Source organism: Neolamprologus brichardi, chromosome 1, assembly GCF_056152115.1.
Source record: "Neolamprologus brichardi isolate AB-2024 chromosome 1, ASM5615211v1, whole genome shotgun sequence".
Taxonomy (NCBI): domain Eukaryota; kingdom Metazoa; phylum Chordata; class Actinopteri; order Cichliformes; family Cichlidae; genus Neolamprologus; species Neolamprologus brichardi.
Genome location: NC_142104.1, coordinates 17504888 through 17520180, shown reverse-complemented (window position 1 = coordinate 17520180; position 15293 = coordinate 17504888). Strand labels below are relative to the sequence as shown.

Below are 15293 nucleotides of genomic sequence, written 5' to 3'. Positions count from 1 at the left end.
TAAAAAAATAAAATATAAATGGAGATCATTATGAATCCATACAACTCATGAAAAATAACACTTGAAAACTGTATGAATAGAACGGTAAATATTAAAGAGAAACATAACTCACAGAAATGCAATGCAAGGACAACTTAAAATGCAAGTCTTACATAATTGGTTAAATATACAGGAGTTATTCTTTGTTTCTTTTGAAACAAAGAATAGAAATCAAACACAAATCTCATCTCCAAACAAAAATGGATCATGAAGTCAAAAATTAAAAACTCTACGGCCATGACATTAGTTGCTAAGAGACTATATTTATAGATGTGATATTGGGAATAAATCTTGCAGAGCAAAATAAAATAAAATAAATTAGTTAATAATACTAATAATATTCTTGTAGGGCATTTACCTTTCAACTTTTGTGATTTGGCGCTAAATGAATTGAATTGATTTGAATTGAATTGAATTGAATTGAACCATAAGGCTGACTAAGAGACAAATAGAGAGACTGAGGTCATTTTAAATAGAGAGAAAACATGACAAATAAATAAACAAATGACAGACAGACACAGAGTGAGTCAGTGAGAGACACAATGAGACAGAGGGAGGATGAGCAACATGGAGGGATTATTAGTGACTCTGTGAAGGGATTAGGGAGGAATGCTGAGGTCTGACACACTAGAATGTGAAATTGCAGTGGCTTAGTGTCACTTTCCCCCCCTCCACTTCCTCTGCTCTTTTCCGCAGGTACGGACCATTCACTCCAGTCACATCACTCACCTGCCTCTGATTCTCTCTCTCCTCTCTCTCTCTCTCTCATTCTGACACATATGCATCACTGCTTACCTCACCAAGCTTACACATAGAGGTGTTCAGTGGGTGGTACAGTTGGAGCACGATCCAATTTCTATGGATTATCCACCTTGGATGATGCAGCAGAGCAAATTTGATGGGTTTTTTTCTGGCTGGCTGGAGATCATGAACATTGTATTCTTTCCAGATGAAGTGTTTGTACTGTATAACTCTGTTAAGACTTACATTTACAGACTGACACACCAACCAAGCATGCTGTCAGTTATGTGAAAAATGTGATAGCTTTGGTAAAAGCCCATCATGTAGTTTTGACAAATTCTTGACCATTCACCTCATCTCTCCTCTGACTTTTTCTCCACCTCTCCTGCAGATCTGAGTTCGACCTGGAGTATGACAGCTATCACGAGGACTACTATGACAGGTACTGCCAGAAAGCTATGCATGGCAGCCTATACACCTTACTGCTTGTCTGTGTGTCACAGGCGGCTAAAGGCAGAGGCTAAAGTGGATTCGTCATCCTGACAGCCGCTGGTAGTGTCTGCTCCCTTTTGCTGTCTCCCACACAGCTGTCAGTCATTCTGTCTTTGCTTACAGTGTACCCATTTACTACACAACCTACACAACCTCGCGCGCGCGCGCGCGCGCACACACACACACACACACACACACACACACACACACACACACACACATCCAATACTATTTACAGACACTAAAACGGTGGGTTTTGATGTGCATTCTAAATCAAGAGTGATTTATTCTAACATGCAAACATAATTTGCAATGTTTGTATGTTTCAGTATTCTTCAACACAGCCTGAACACTCTAAGTCAAACTTTAGTTTAATTTCTTTAAGTAGTGTTCATGAATAGTTCTCCAGGCTTTGAAGCAGTGGCGGAGCGGGGGGTGGGGGGTGGGGGGGGGGGGGGGTGGCTTTACTGGGCTTAAGCCCGGGTTGTTTTTTCAGAAGCCGGGGGTCTTTTGAAGTGTAATTTTTTCATAGTTAGATGCCTGGCTGACAACTGTATAAAACAAAAACTACACACAATATTCGAAGCACATAGTGCACACTGTGGGAATTTATGACTGTGCGTAAATCCCCCCTAATATTGGTATGATCCGAGCTCAGACACTAAGCGACTGAGCGAGGGGGCGGGGGGAGCTGCTGCCTGCGAGTGCGCAGTTGGAGAAATGGAGCCAGGCAGACAAAGGAGAACTGAAGTTTGACCAGGTACCAAAGTGTTATGGAAATGTTAACAATACTCTGCAACACACCCAGTGAGCTTGATTTGAAGTGGGTTTAATAAACACATTGCAATGTGGAGAGAGCATCCCAGTGAAACACTAGGACCATCTCTGAATTGTGGCCACCGCCCTTACATCTTATATACAGAGACACAGACAAAGAACATTCCTCAAACTCTTACATGTTGGCCCCTCTCATTGGGGGGGGGGGGGGGAGCTATACCTCCTCCCTCACCGAGAGAATTATGGCCTTGTTTTCTGCTTAGCCATCACCTAAGGATTTACATCCCTGATAAGCAGAAGGAGCCTCACTATCTGTTTAACGTCTCCCATTACAATGGCCTCACTGTGTTAACTTTCCACATGCATGTAAACTAGTGACAGGAGTGCTCTTACTATAGTAAAGTGAGAAAGTGATATTACTATAACTAATGTGATATGATTAAATATGCGATTAATACATGAGAAAAGAAATCTGCCACCACAAAAGCAAATCATTCGTACTGTAGAAATAATGTAAATATGAAGGTGTATCACGAAAGATTGAGGTCAAACTGATCAGTTAACATATATTACGTGAATTATTACGTTGATTATGAATCAACAAATGGCGAAATGAAAAACCGAACAACAACAATGCTGTTTTTTCAGTCCTAGCTTACATGTGTGTTTATTTCATATTTTCAGTTGTTACCCTCCACGGCTAAATAAATCGGTTTCAGTAATGTACTGATATTTATAAGGGGCTTCTTTCAAAGAAAAAACTCTGGTAGATGTTATTTTATATATTATGCTTTGTATGTTGTTCAGTATATTTCTATGCAAAACAAGAGGAATTTCAATACACAGCAGTATATTCACAGATATTTACATACACTTTAATGAAAACACAAGAAGATTTTTTTACTGTACAACATCAATTTAGAGTAAACTTGTTTTGTTTTGGTTAAATAAATATTGAAATATCTTTTGAATTAGTTAAATGTCAGAATAAAGAGAGACAGAGCTGTCTATTTTTTATTACTTTCATCAAATTTAGGAGTACGTACACAATAAGTTTATTGTTAATTAATAAGAAAACTCCAGAGGATTCCATTCTGAACTGAAGAAGCTTCTGATAGGTTAGTAAAGTCCATGTGAGTAAATTGGTGGCACAGCTGTGGATGCATATAAGGCAAAACACAGAGCCTGTTTCTTTGAAATGGGAAAATCAAGAGATGTCAACCAAAACACCAATTTGGTGCCATTTGCAATTAAGAAATACAGATAGTTTCTTTCTTTACTCTTAAAGTTAACAAATATGTGTTTTATATTTATCAACCTAAAAAATAAACATTTAGTCTGATTTGATGTTACAATTAAAAAAGTGTATCTGTTTTTATCTGAAGAGTATGTAAATATCTGGTTTCAACTGTATATTTGATACAGCCCTGATTTTGTTCTGCCTGCTGCTCTGCTGCTTAATTAAAAAGCTAGTTTAAGGTGTCCTGCTTATGTGATATATATTTTTCCCTATATGAAGTCATTCTTTTTTGAACAAAACTCAAAACACAGCCTATTAATCTTTCAGTCATTTCTTTCAAAATCTGATGATACCCCCAACACTGCCCAACACCACTGACTGAAATGCAACCCCAAACCGTGATGAAGCCTCCACCGTGTTTAACAGATGGCTGTAGACAGTCACTGACCTTTTCTCACATACATATTGATAATGATTTGAATATTGAGTGATGAATGGCTTCTTGACAGCAACCTATCTATTGAGGCCATTTCTGATGAAACTTCAGCAAACAGTAGATGGATTCACTGAAGGACTAGATGCATCTCTCTTGTGCGAGGTCTTTGCGGGATTTTTTGTTATTTCTTAAGAACACGACCCCAGATACTGTTCATCTGCTTTAGACCTTGTTGCAAAAAACTGTTTAATGACATCAAACTGTGTTATCTTTGGAATATTTCATATATTTACCTGAGGAAAGTGAAACAAATTATGTGTTTTTGCAACAGGCTGTTAGTAACAAAAATACTCAGGCCACTGAAAACTGCAAAAAAAATCCCTCTCCTAGGCAGAAAAATATAATATAATATAATATAATAACATGTAATAAGAAATGCCACATGCTTTATTACTTTTACTCAGTACTGTATATTGTATCTTAATCTTTTCTTGAATATCCCAGTGAGATTATAAACTCCTTTTCTGTTGTAATGATAATAATAATAATGGATTGCATTTATATAGCGCTTTTCGGGACCCCTCAAAACGCTTTACAATTCCACTATTCATTCACTCTCACATTCATACACTGGGGAAGGCAAGCTACAGTTGTAGCCACAGCTGCCCTGGGGCAGACTGACAGAGGCGAGGCTGCCATATTGGCCATCAGCCCCTCTGGCCAACACCAGTAGGCGGTAGGTGAAGTGTCTTGCCCAAGGACACAACGACCGAGACTGTCCGAGCTGGGGCTCGAACCGACAACCTTCCGATTACAAGACGAACACCCAACTCTTGAGCCACGATCGCCCCTGGCTGTGTCTTTGTAAAGTGTTTGGCCAAAACCAGTTTAACAGAACTGCTGAGCTCATTTTTTTAAAGTTTTAGATCCATTTTACAGGAATGAAAACCATTCCTCGAAAACAGTCACCAAGATGAAGTGACTGTGACAGTTTTAGCATAATATTAATATCCTTTTTATACTCAAAAAAGTCTTTTAGTGGCCCCTTGTGCCCATTATTAAAATATTTTTTTTGTTTCTCCTCTTATTTATTCAAGTTTCTGCTTTCAAGTTGCTGATTTCAAATGTCCAGGCCTTATTAAGCAGGAAAATGAATAACTGATTTGATTTCGCTCACGCCTTCACTTTCAACTAAAATCAGGTCTTAAGAAACAACTTGTACTGGGAGATGACTGAAAAGGTGCCATAATGCTTCACTTTAAATTGGTTGTAGAAAAAAGTGTCAAACATGACAGCTCTTTTTGTGGAAATGTGACAGGTTTTATTTAAGTTTTCTCTTTTAAATTTGCACTTCATACTAGTTTCTGAAAAAGGTTGACAACAGCCATACTCTTAAATTAAGTGACATCTTATAAACACCAAAATCTGTCTTTTGGACAGCGTGCATTTGTAGCGTGAGCGCAGCTTTTAGGTAGATGGTGTAGTTAGCTGAGCTTCATTTAGGGTAGCGGCACTGAAACTGCTCTGGGACCAACCTGCCTCCCCCTCAGGCTTCATAATAATAATTGCTCCGCTAAGCATATCTGAATAAAAGAAGGCAGTCAACTTGCTGAAACACACACATGCACAGGAGAATCACACCTCATCCTGTAGCTTCTCTCGCACCTAGTTGAGTATTATTGCTGAGTTGAGTGTTACCTGTCGTTTTTTTTTCATTGTTTCATATTTTCATGTGGTTTTCCTCGCGTCACATTTTTTCGTCTTTGTTCAGGGGGGAACACTCACTGCTGATTTTCAATTTGTTTTTAACACAGTGCGTGATTATTCCGCACACTGTTGGCTTGCGCTTTTGACAGCTGTGCGTGTTTGAGTGCATGTGCGTGTATTCCTCTGGGTTTGAGTGAGTGGGAGCTATGCGTGTGTACACGTGCACGCACGTTTGCATCTGTGTTTGTTGTTTGTGTACGTCAATATGTGGGAAAGGGAGAAATGACTGTTTTTGCCCGCTGTCCTCTTGAGCAAACACAACAGTAAAGTGTCTTTCAACACAGATAACAGCTCAGGCTGACAAAGCTACTTTCCATGTGGGGTCTAATCCATGGAGACAAACACTCTCACACACACTCACACACTTTTCTGTAATCCTCACTCCTCTACCGTCTCTCATTGTCTGAGCTTCTATTCTTTGAGATGACACTTCAAAGCCGGTGTAACAACACATTGTCTATCTGCCCCTGCACACAGCTCTAAAAGACTTTAAACTCCCTTAAGTCTTTGGTTTCAGTGTCTCCCCGCACGGACAATGCTCAAAGCCTCTAATCTCACACACTTGCGGTGGCCTAATACACTTCATACTTATGTGACATTGTGATGCATATGTGTCTGAGTGTGTATTGTGGATGTGCTAAGAACACAGTCTGTTCAGAAATCACTATATCAAGTAGACAGGCTTCACATAATATGATAGATCAGGAAACAATATAGAAAACTCTTCAGGAAGCCAGGCTGTGTCTGACTGACTGCCTAACGGCTCAATCGGTAATCTAAATTGCCATCCAAAATCAAAGTCCTTGCAGATGACAGCTTCTCTTCCTGTTGTTGGCTTGTTATATACAACAGAGGAACACTTCACTCGCAGGCTTTGCAGAAATATTTTCATTTTTTTTCAGACTGTCTTTTATCCTGAAATATCTAACACGTTATTTTTTTAAGTCACTGACACTATTATAGTAGTGTCATGGTACCGGATCGTTGAGCCAGTGTTCTCTGTTTTGTGACCTTTTGCATCATGTTGAATTCATTTTTTGATTTTGAGAAGTGAACCTTTTTTCTGGATTTTATTAGGCCGGGTTTTCTTGTTTCGTTCGTGTGACTACAAATGGTAGCGTTTGGTAATCCCTTATTAGAGATCTCTAGTTTAGTTTTAAGTTAATTTAGGGTTATCAGTTTATGTTCCCGCTTCTTTGGTCTGGTATTTCTGTTTTGTTGTTTGGCTTCCCCTCCTGTCAGTCATGTCTCTTGGCCTCTCTCTCCCTCTCATCCCTGTCTCTGTGCTGTCTCCATGTTCTTCTCCCTGTGTTTTCTCCTTTGTCTCCCCCAGTCTGTCATGTGTTTCCATGTTTGTCTATCCCCATCTTCGTGTCAATCCTGTGTGTCCTTGTTTGAATCTTGGTTTGCGTGCTACTTCCTGTTTTATTTTTGACAGTCCCTCGTTTTGCTTCCCCTGTCTCGTCATGCCTAATTTGAAAAAAAATGGAACCTAATAACAAAGTGATTGAAATTCTTGCAAATTTATTTTAAAAAGAAACAAACATACAGCGTGTGCGTGTATTCATCATTTGCCATAACACTCAAAATGAGCTCAGGTACATCCTGTTTTCACTGATGATCTATCAGATTTTACTACAACTTGATTGTGGTAAATTCAGTTGACTGGACATGATTTGGAAAGGCACACATTTGTATGTATAAAGTCCCATAGTTGACAGTGCATGTCAGACCTCAAACCAACCCAGTAAGTCTAAGTAATTCTCTGCAGACCTTCGAGACACGATTTTATCAAGTCACAGATCTGGGGAATGGTACAGTAACATTTCTCCAGCACTGAAGGTCCTGTTATCCAGTCATCTGTAAATGGAAGAAGTTTAAAACACCAGGGCTCTTCCTAGATTTGGCTCCCCGACCAGTATGAGTGATTGTGGAAGGTCCTTCGTGAGGCAGGTGACCAAAACCCTGATGGACACTCTGACAGAGTTTGAACATTGCTCTGTGGAGAGAGGAGAAAAAGGAGAACCATTTCTGTAGCATTCCACCATCAGACCTGTATTGTAGAGTGGCCAATCAGTTTAGGGCCCGGATGGCTTGGGGATAGAAGCTCCTCTTGAGTCTCTCTGTCCTTACCCGGATAGTGCAGAACCTTCTGCCGGATTGCAGAAGTTGGAACAGTTTGTTGCCAGGATGGGATGGGTCCTTCAGTACCTGCGCTGCTCTAGTCCAGCATCTCCTGATGTAGGTGTCCTGAAGGGGGTGGGGGGGAGCAATCCTGCAGCAGCGTTCTGCTGTACAGATCACTCTCTGAAGAGCTATTTGGTCATTAACACAGCTGTTCCCAAACCAGGATGTGATGTTCTGTGTGAGGATGCTCTCCACAGCACCTGTATAGAAAGTCCCGAGGATCACTGGCGACACCCTGAACTTCCTCAGTTGTCAGCGGTGATACGGGCGCTGCCTAGCCTTTTGGTCTGGACCTGAATGTGGGCAGACCATGTCAGGTCTGAGGAGATGTGAACACCAAGATACTTGAAGGACTGCACCCTCTCCACTGGAGCTCCATTGATGATAGTGGCTTGTAGTCTCTGTGCTGACTCTTTCTGAAGTCCACCACCAGCTCCTTGGTCTTGCCAACGTTCAGCTGGAGGTGGTTATCCTGGCACCATGATGCCAGATTCTTCATTTCGTCAATGTAACCCGCCTCATCGTTGTTGGAGATGGCGCCCAACACCACTGTGTCATCAGCAAACTTCACAATGGTGTCTGGGATGGAGGAGGAGATGATGTTCTTCAAGGCACATGACACAATACCAGTGCTACACCGTGCTACAGTGAAGCATGGTGGTGGCAGCATCATATTATTCTAGGGATGTTTTTTGGCAGCAGAAACTGTAAGAATAAACGGAGCAATGTACAGAGAGATCCTTGATGGTAACCTCCTCCAGAGCGCTATGAACCCTGGACTGGAGCAAAGGTTCAGCTTCGAAAAGGACAACGACTGTGAATTTCCTTGACCCAGCCATAGTCCAGACTTAAACCTGACTGAAAATCCCTAGGCTGTGCAGGATGTTCCCTATCCAACCTGAGGGATCTTGAGAGTTTCTACAAAGAAAAAGGGGAGAAACTGCTCAAAAATAGGTTTGCCAAGCTCGTAGCATCATTCTCAAAAAGACTTGAGGCTGTAATTGCTAGCATAGGTGCTTCAATAAAGAATACCAATGTAAATGCTAAACTTTTACTTTTTGTTTTCAACAAATCTGCAGGAATTTCAAGCCAACATTTTTCACAATGTCATTGTGTAGAAGTATGGAACAAGTGAAGCAGTATGAATACTTTCTGGATGCACTGTACCATTCAAAACATTAGCTTACCACACTTTCTACAGGTTTGCCAAGTGATGATTGGTTGGTTTGGATCCTGTAGCTTCACCTGGTCACTGGGTCAGTGAGTGTCGAGGCCATTGCATTCTTCAGTCAGATCATTATTTCTATTTTTGAAACACGCATGCACAAACACACAGTGTCATTTTTTGTAACCACTATAGAGGTTGACAGTGATACACCCCCTGTCACCAGCACTACTAGCCTGCCGGGGAGCTATTGATTGGCCCTGACAGAACCAATTACATTCAGTGACAGATAGAGACATGGAGCTGTCCACAGGGAGGAGGCAATAGTGAGAGTGAGACAGTTTCACTCTCTTGCATTTGATAAATAGAAAATACAAGTCAAAGGAACATAGAATAGACCCACCCATATTTATTTATGACGGCTGGACAACTGCTTTAATTTGCATCTCTTTTCATTTTGTTTAAATATGATTACATTTTTTTGTAGTTCCAGCATAACATCTAAGTTTAGGTATGAATGCTGATTTGAATTTGATACTTTAAGAACTTAGAAAACATACAATATACATTCAGCTGTGCAAGAGAATATTTCAAAATAAAATACAAGCAAACTAGTCCCAGTTTTGAGCATTGCAGTGTGCCCTGCATCAATCTGCCATCTGAGTGAAAGTTAAAGTGGCCTCATGAGCATGAAACGTCATCACCACCTGTTGCCTGAAACGGTAGATCTAAAATCTGTGTACTCTGTACAGAGGCTGTGAACAGCTCAAATGATCTGCGGAACAATAATCTGCATACAGCTTCTAATTTCAGTCATTTTCACCTATGTGTGACAAAATGCATTGTTTCCAGCCTCTGGTTATCATTTCAGACACAAGCACAAAATCACACAGACACAGCTGTAGCACAAAAACACAAGTTGCTGCATGAAAACAGTCATTTAACAATATTTTTTGTTAAAAATGTGTCTACCTAATCTACAGGGTGTATGACTACCAGCGTGTGCCAGCTTCCTTTTCTCCCCTACCCCTGGGACCCAGTCTTGCCAAGCGATCCCGTTCCTCCTCCTACTCCTCTGGGCACAGACGCAGCCGAGACAGAACCCACTCCAAAAGCTCCAGAGCCCACTCTACTAGTTCAGCCACAGCCAAGTGTGAGCAATATGAATGGGATGTCACTGAGATTTGATTGTTGTGGAAAAAACTGACAAACAAATTTTTAAAAAATAAATGGCTTTATTTTACATCTTAAATTAGACAAGTTGGATAATGTAGGTTCCCATTGTTTGCCTAAAATGGTAGTAAAGTTCTATGCATTTAAACTTACATGCTTAATAAATATATTTTATAAAAAAGAAACCATGCATTTTACACTGGCAGTTTTGTAGTTTTGTCTCTCTACACCACCACAGTAAACTCTAAAATCAACCAATTATTTGAAGTGCAGACTTTCAGCTTTAATTCAAGGGGTTGAAAAAAATCATTGCATTAATTGTTTAGAAATTGCAGAAATTTCTAGTCCTCCATTTTCCCAGAGTTAATTAGACAGTTGACTGACAAGCAGTTTCACGGCCCATTCCCTCGTTTTTCCATGAGAAGCAGATGAAAGATATAGAGTTGTTTCCAAGTATTGAACTTGAATTTGGTAGTTGTTCACAGGGACTCTCAGTATGAGGTCAAAACAGATGTTGATAGAAGTGAACCAAACAGTAGATTCAGAAGCAGAATAAAAGTCTTTATCATCAGTCCAGAAATTCTTTGGGCAGAATAAACCATGATTAACTTGTACCGGAATGATGGGAATAGAAAAGTACAGAGGAGAAAGGGAACATTTCATGATCTGAAGCATACTGCATGTATGTCCAATACGACTTTACGGCATGGCATACAGCATGTATGGCTGTGGAACTGGATCATGATTGCTTTTTGATGATGTGACTGCTGATAGAAGTAGCAAAGAATGCTGAAGTGTGCAGGTGCTCAGATTCAGCCAAATACTGTAAAACTGATCAGAGCCTCACAGTCAAAGTGGAAAATGAACTAAAGCATACTGCAAAAAGAACTCAAGAGTCTTAAAAGGCAAAGAAATTGGATATTCTTCAATAGCTGGGTTAGTCACCTGATTTCAACAATACAGAGCATCCTTTTCCGTTACTGAAGATAAAACTGAATGGAGAGACCCAAACATAAGCAACTGAAAGCGGCTGCATAAAGTCCTTACAGAGCATGTCAAGGGAGGAAATGCAGCATTTGATGATGTCCATGGGTTCTTGACTCCCATTGATCAAAATGAAATGGATTTTCTTCCAACGGCTTAACAGTTGTTGCAATGCTTTTGTCAAACCCTTTGAATTAAACCTGATGGTCTGCATCTCAATCACATCTTAATTCATTTAAAATTTACTGTGGTGATGTACAGGGACAAAATTACATGTATATATGCATCTAAATATTTATGGACCTAACTGTATATTGCTCCAGTGTCCTCAAAGAGGTCTCACACTAGCTGAAGTACATTCAGAATTCTTTCCAAAGGTGTTTCCAGGTCGTGTAATTTCCTAATGTCGCTTACATTTTCTCGCTCTCTCTGTCCTTGCAGTGGGGATGGAGGAGTTGCAGGTGATTAAAAAGGAGCTGACTCTGATAAAGACACAGATCGATGGGCTGCTTGACAGTCTTGACAGGATGGACACACAGAGGAATGACCACAAAGGTGAGACACTCATTCAGAAAGACAGTGGAGTCGGGTGGCTGTGAGATCGAATGATAGATAATCTATTTGCACATCAGAATCATTTTAAGGAGGACTCCGGCAATATGCCACGTTCAGATTCCTGCTTGATTAGCTCCTCCAGTCACAACCCCAATCAAAACGATTCAGGATCTGTACTGCAGGGAAACTGGGGGATGGGAATGCAATGCATGGATGGAGCCACTCTTATTTTACCTGACAAATCAATTATTTTCCCCCAGTCAGGATTTTTTAAAAAGTTGAATCCAGGCAGATATAGGCTGTCGGGGGTGAAGTGTATAGATTTATGGTTGGGATCAAATTATGGAACATGCTGAACAAACAGCGTGGTTGAAGTAACTGACTGATGAGACTTCTGCAAACGCAAATAATCAAGTACTGTGAACGGCAGCCGATCGCTACACACAGAAGGAAGTGGTGTTGCTGCCCTCATGTGGACATCTCCAGGTCACTGCAGCTGGCTACGAAAAAACGTCTCGGGCAATAAAGGACAAAGCTCTATTGTCCTCCTTAAGGAAATTATTTTAGCCTCTGCCTTAATTAAACTGATCATAACTGAAACACTGAGTTTACACCACTCCCTCTCACTTGATGCAGTTCAACCTCCTCTGAGCTCCCAACCCCTCAGTCACTGCTACACTTAAATGTTGTTGACTAAAGACAGTACTTTAACCTTGAAGCCATTATCACAACATTCGACTGAAAAAACAGTCCTGGACAACCTTCATTTTACTATCTGTGGATTTGCACCTGCAAAAGTCTGTGTTAAAACTCTCCTGTCTACTTTGATTGACCTTGGCTGATAAATAGCTCTCATCTTCATATTAATTTATCTCCAGCTTTGCTTCATTCCCCTGTCCCTCACTGTCTAGCCTTGCCATCTCTCATCTCCCTCTCGCTATCATCACATCTGTCCTTCATCTTGTCACTCCCACTCATTTTTCTGCCTGTCATCTAGTATAAAATCAGAGAACACGAATTTTCTTCAATACGCTGTGCGAACAGCAATTAATCTCAAATAAAACTGCGAATGTCGTGTGTACATATGTTTATTCTTTTTCTTTCTTTCTTTTTTCAGGGTCTCCACTGAGAGAGGACAGTCCAGTTGGCTCACCATATGCTGCATCACCCAGCAGCCCAGAGCACTCCCTTTCCTCCCTCTCCCCTCCTAGTTCCCGCCATCGAATTCACAAGGAGAGCCCTGACCTGAGAGAGCCTGACGATGACCACCACACGGTGAATGATGTTTATAAAGCATATGCTAGTTTAAGGGGATACTGATGCTATGACCAAAAAAAGTTTAATATTTTGTCTGGAACATTATTTTGGTCTCTGTTAGGACTACATTTTGTGAATATGGATGGGGAGTAATGTTGTATAAATGTTTTTTGGGTTTTTTTTAGAAAACATTGTTTTTACTTGAAAGTCATACAGGCAAGAAGCCCACATATTTCAGTCTTAAGAGTGGCTTGGACATTAAGCAAGACTTTGCTTCTTGAAATCAGCGTATACTGGCATAACAAAATTTTCCTGAGTCATTCTGAGCTGGCAGTTAATGAAACGCCTTCTTTGTTTCCCTCCCACTGTCTGTCTGCCTGTTTGTCTGTCACAGATGAGCAACCACAGCTCTGACCCTGAGGAGGAAATATGAAGGAGGAATGTGAAAAAACGTAAAAGACATGGATAAGGTGCCAAACATGGAGGAAGAGAACCTGAGCCATCAGGCTAACACCCACATCAGAAGCTCAACATAGGGTGTACATATCAAATAACATAATGCATTTAATTGAATCACAGCAACTCGTTTAACGTGACCATGATCCAGATACAGATCAATTTTGAGAAGCAAGTACACATGCATCCAACTGACCAGAACTTGACAGGCTTGCCTAAGAGAGTGACAGATAGACCGTGACCTTGCTGTAACAAATAAACAAAACAGAACGATGAATCTATCAATTTTACATGTCTACCTGAAATGAACCAGTTCTACTGTATGAGTGAGTTTGCACCAACAGCAACACTCCAGCATGAATCTCAATGTTTCAGCAAAATAGATATGAATCATTAAATCATAATGAAACAAACCTGCCAGTTTATTTTGCTCACGTCACAGGCGGTATAAAAGATGGACGTAGCTACCGTGATGTCACACACGGTTTCTGAAGTCCTGTTTTGAAGCCTGGAGATGAGCATTTGGCATACTGGAGAGTGACGTCTCACATGCTAATGAGCGTGCGATTTCGTACCACAGATAAGCCTCTATTTTGAAACACAGTATTACCCAGGTTTATAAAACAAACTAATTTCTTTTTTTAAATTCAGTATGACCAAAAACGAGTGACAGAACCCATAAACTGAGCAGGAATGTGTTTACAGGGGTCAAGTCAGAAAGTCATTTTCCCATGGACTTCTAAAGGACCTGAAGTCTTTGTGCAACCACACTGGTGTCTATCAGATAGTATGCAGGTTTTCAAGCACTTCCTCATTAGTTTAATTTTTCACTTCAGATTGTACTTTTTTACCATGCATGGGTCACTCTGGGGTTTTTTCTTTGTTTTTATGAAAACAGATGACATAGATTAATGTCAGACTTTACACACATTAATCATTTATAGATACTGTTAATATGAGTGTTTCTACAGCTGCTTCATCATTTTGTTTGGGGTTTTTTTCCTTTCCCCCTGGAAACAGCAAAATCATTTAGTGTTACAAAATGTCTAAAGGCCTTAAGGACCTTGAAGTAAATCATGTACAAAACACATAGGACTAGATATTAATTAAGCATGGGGTTTTCTCAACCATGTAAACATGCCACTATTTCCAAATTAAGACTAGAACTGGAATATTGTGTGGACAGTATAATGAAAATGAACTCGGTGTTACTTCAAGTATTCTAAACTCTGCACACAGCTCTTTCATTTTTAAACCTTAAGTCATATTTTTCAGATATCAGAATTTAGCTGGATAATCACTCAGGAGATAAATGGTTTGTTTTCCACCTGTAGGTATGAGTATGAATGATATACTATACCCATTAAGTATTTTCAGAAGGAAAGAGTATTTTATCTCCTTTAAGTGTATTAGAGTAATGTTATAACTCTCTTCCTCTATGTATTAGACACTTTAAGATGTGCGAAGACCCAGGTCAGTGTAATAATGTGTATTATTGTATACTTTACTGTAATTGTTTAGCCGTACAATTTTAATCTTGCTTTAGGACTTCCGTGTGTTTTTTAAAGAAAATAATGATATTATTATAATTCCTATGGTGTTACATGTTTTTGTTTGCATTCTTAAGATATTGCCAAGTGGAAATACTCATTGTCACTGTAGTAAAAGTATTTTCATATTGAGTATAAACATTATTTGTGGTGTTGTGTTTTTATTCTGAAAGACCGAGGCAAAAGCAGACATTTGATAAGACTTTCCAGCAGCCTGTGAATTTCTGCTGAGTCAGGAAACACTGAAACAAAATATGACTCTTTTTTTTATATATATGTCAGAGTTTGAAAAACAAAAATCCACCTGCAGCCTTTCCATCAGCAGCTGTCTCTTTAGAAAGCTGGCTTAGCCTGAGAGAGATAATTAAGAGAGAAAGGGAAAGCTTTACTGAGCTGAGATACGGAGGCCACATGGGGAAAATGGCCAGGTTTCAGTTTAATTTAGGCCATAGGTCACAAGGACCTGAAAGGGTA

General features: G+C 40.0%; 1 protein-coding gene across 1 annotated transcript in view; it reads left to right on the top strand.

Annotated features, from left to right (window-relative positions):
* The window catches only part of si:dkey-234i14.2 (uncharacterized), a 43303-nt gene extending 28352 nt beyond the window's left edge, over window positions 1–14951 (top strand). The window contains exons 3-7 of the mRNA XM_006780028.3: window positions 1172–1222; window positions 9828–9997; window positions 11443–11556; window positions 12674–12831; window positions 13208–14951. Coding sequence (XP_006780091.1) covers window positions 1172–1222; window positions 9828–9997; window positions 11443–11556; window positions 12674–12831; window positions 13208–13246 — 532 coding nt within the window. The 3' untranslated portion in view covers window positions 13247–14951. The remainder of the gene's footprint in view (window positions 1–1171; window positions 1223–9827; window positions 9998–11442; window positions 11557–12673; window positions 12832–13207) is intronic.
* The last annotated feature ends 342 nt before the right edge of the window (window positions 14952–15293 follow it).